The sequence below is a fragment of the Penaeus chinensis genome, chromosome 6, assembly GCF_019202785.1.
Source record: "Penaeus chinensis breed Huanghai No. 1 chromosome 6, ASM1920278v2, whole genome shotgun sequence".
NCBI lineage: Eukaryota > Metazoa > Arthropoda > Malacostraca > Decapoda > Penaeidae > Penaeus > Penaeus chinensis.
In genome coordinates this window covers 12,087,049-12,089,548 of record NC_061824.1, presented here as the reverse complement: position 1 = coordinate 12,089,548, position 2,500 = coordinate 12,087,049, and the positions used below count along the sequence as shown (strand labels likewise).

General features: G+C 35.0%; 1 protein-coding gene across 1 annotated transcript in view; it reads left to right on the top strand.

The window, feature by feature from the left end:
* LOC125026666 (acylglycerol kinase, mitochondrial-like) overlaps positions 1 to 2,500 on the top strand; it is a 21,507-nt gene that overhangs the window by 6,810 nt on the left and 12,197 nt on the right. Inside the window, exon 7 of the mRNA XM_047615246.1 lies at positions 2,464 to 2,500. This exon is cut by the window's right edge and continues 113 nt beyond it. Coding sequence (XP_047471202.1) covers positions 2,464 to 2,500 — 37 coding nt within the window. The remainder of the gene's footprint in view (positions 1 to 2,463) is intronic.

Here is a 2,500-nt window from a genome sequence, read left to right as displayed (position 1 = left end):
TTCAAGAGAGGGAGAAGAGGGGGAATTAAGAGAAGACACCCCCAGGCAGGGAAGAAAATCATGTTATCATTCTGGGATACCTGCTCAAACCTGATTAAGAAAAATATGTAATCAAAGTTTCTTAATTAATTGGTTATAGTGTACCATAAAGTATTAGCATCATAAGTCAGAGCTCTGTGGAAACGATTAAAGGAAAATCAGACAATTGGTTGAATTCAGTACCAGAGGAATTGTCAACAGGTGGTATTGAAAGAACAAGCTACTCAGATCCACCCCTTCATCCCAGAATTGTAGAAGTAATGCAAGCAATACCCTTCCAGGGATATTTCTGAATCTAACTCACTATATTTCCTTGTCTTCTGACCACCCCAGCAGCACTGGTATATCTGTACTTAAGATAATGGAAAAGTGACAGTAATGTTAACAACCTGTCATTATACAGGCAGTAGTACTTCCTGAAAACTTTCAGGAAGCACAGTAAGTTCCCCCTTGTCAATGCCTGCATTGACAGAAGTATATCCAGCCACTTTACTGATAAACATAGGGCTAGTAGGTCTTCATACCAAAACATCCACACTTCTTGGTTGGACTAAATTGGACAGAAGCATATTCAGAATCACCACTGACTCTTGTTGACAGTAACATCTTGGGTGAGGTTGTACAAAAGACTGACAGGAAGGTCTCATTGTGTGCCTTGATAACTAGAGAGCTTTCACTGGTAGTTGTGTGCAAGATGCTCCCCACTGCTGTCCACCAAAATAGTTCTTCATCTTTGGAGCAGGCCTCAAGCTCATGGTTACCTAACACCCCAAATAGTCACAAAACTCCTCCCCGTAGGTGTCCATGTATATCCTCATGCATTGTTAGAAACCTGCAATGATGCCAAAGCTGATGGGCTGTCAGTGTCTTTGGCAGTAGTACTTGAAGAGGAGAGAAAAACAAAGTTGTAATCTTGCCCTTTACAGTAAGGTAAAGCAACTTTATAAAAACACTAAAAAATGCAGAGGGAATGGCAGTATTCTATGGTAAAAAGAAAGAAAGAAAAAAAATAATGCAGAGAAGAAAAGCAACAGAAAATTAGCTTACCAGATCATCTTCTAGACAAGATAGTCAACAATTTTTGAAGTAATGAACGAATAGATCTTAGAGGAGTCTTGTCACTGATGCCAGGACAACCTGAGACTCTGAACATCTTCAGTACATTGTCCTTCCATCACCAGTAGTACTGTGAATGCTCAGTGGTGATTTTCTCCAAGACCTTGCATTAACAGCAGATAACAGCTCACTGGAGTCAATTGATGTCTGAATTGCTGTACTTGCTACTGATGCAAGGCTACCCTTCCTTTAGGAAGAGACTTCTCATTGCTCTTATTAGCAGTTGATGCCAAAAAATAGACTGCCTTGGGGAAGAAGGCAGCACTGACATTTGGAAGGCTTGGAGGAGAAGGCTAATATTATGGTATCACTCTCAAAATAAGGAAAGAAATACATAAAGCATATGTATACACAATGATTGCAAAGGGAGAGCTGGTGCAGCAGGAAACGCAGAATTAGAGGCGCACTGAATATTATTTCAGCAATAACTTATTCATGCTGATGAGAAGGTTTACTACACTTATGCCCCTGGATTAGGAACTTTTTTTTTTTTCATATATATATATATATATATATATATATATATATATATATATATATATATATATATATATATATATATATATATATACTTTACTTTACTTCATATTACCACAACCACCTATAGACTTGTTTTGCAAGTAGGGTATGTCGTATAGTAATTAGTGATTTATTTCCCCTTGCTATTATTTGCTTACTTTTTCTATACAATAAAACAAAGTAAAGTAACAGATATAGAAGTTTATCATAACAGTAATTGAATTGAGATTATTTGTTTGGCATTGTTAGAGCTTTATTATGTTATATCACTGTATAATAAACACAGTTTTCTAGGTTTTTATTGATAATAAGCAATTAATCAAAGTAAAATCTGTTTTATTTCTAAAGATTTTAGTCATTATGCTAAGTTCCTCTGAGCATATGTATGATGTCACTTGTCACAACTGGATTTTTATAATCATAAGTAATAACAATTTTTTGACTGAACTTGTGTTCTAAAATAAGATGCTTTCCATTTCTAAACTGTATATTTATTGAGATTTTATTTGATAAACAAATATAGTAGTAAATGAATATGTATAAATACATAGATACTTCTAGCTACATTGACAAAGTGTTGCTAGGAAAATGGACCTAGCATCTTATATTCGCTACATGGAAAGAGTCCGAGAAAGGGAAGGGGAAAGAAGAACTATAGAGACAGAGGAAGGAAAGAGATCAATGGAAAAGGAGGGAACATTGTAGAAGGAATTGTAATGATTATAGTAATTGTGTTAACATATCTATGTTCTTTGTTTATCCTTTTATTTATTATTATTACCTTTCCAGAAAAGAAAATTGACTACAATAGCATAATAAATGAAGA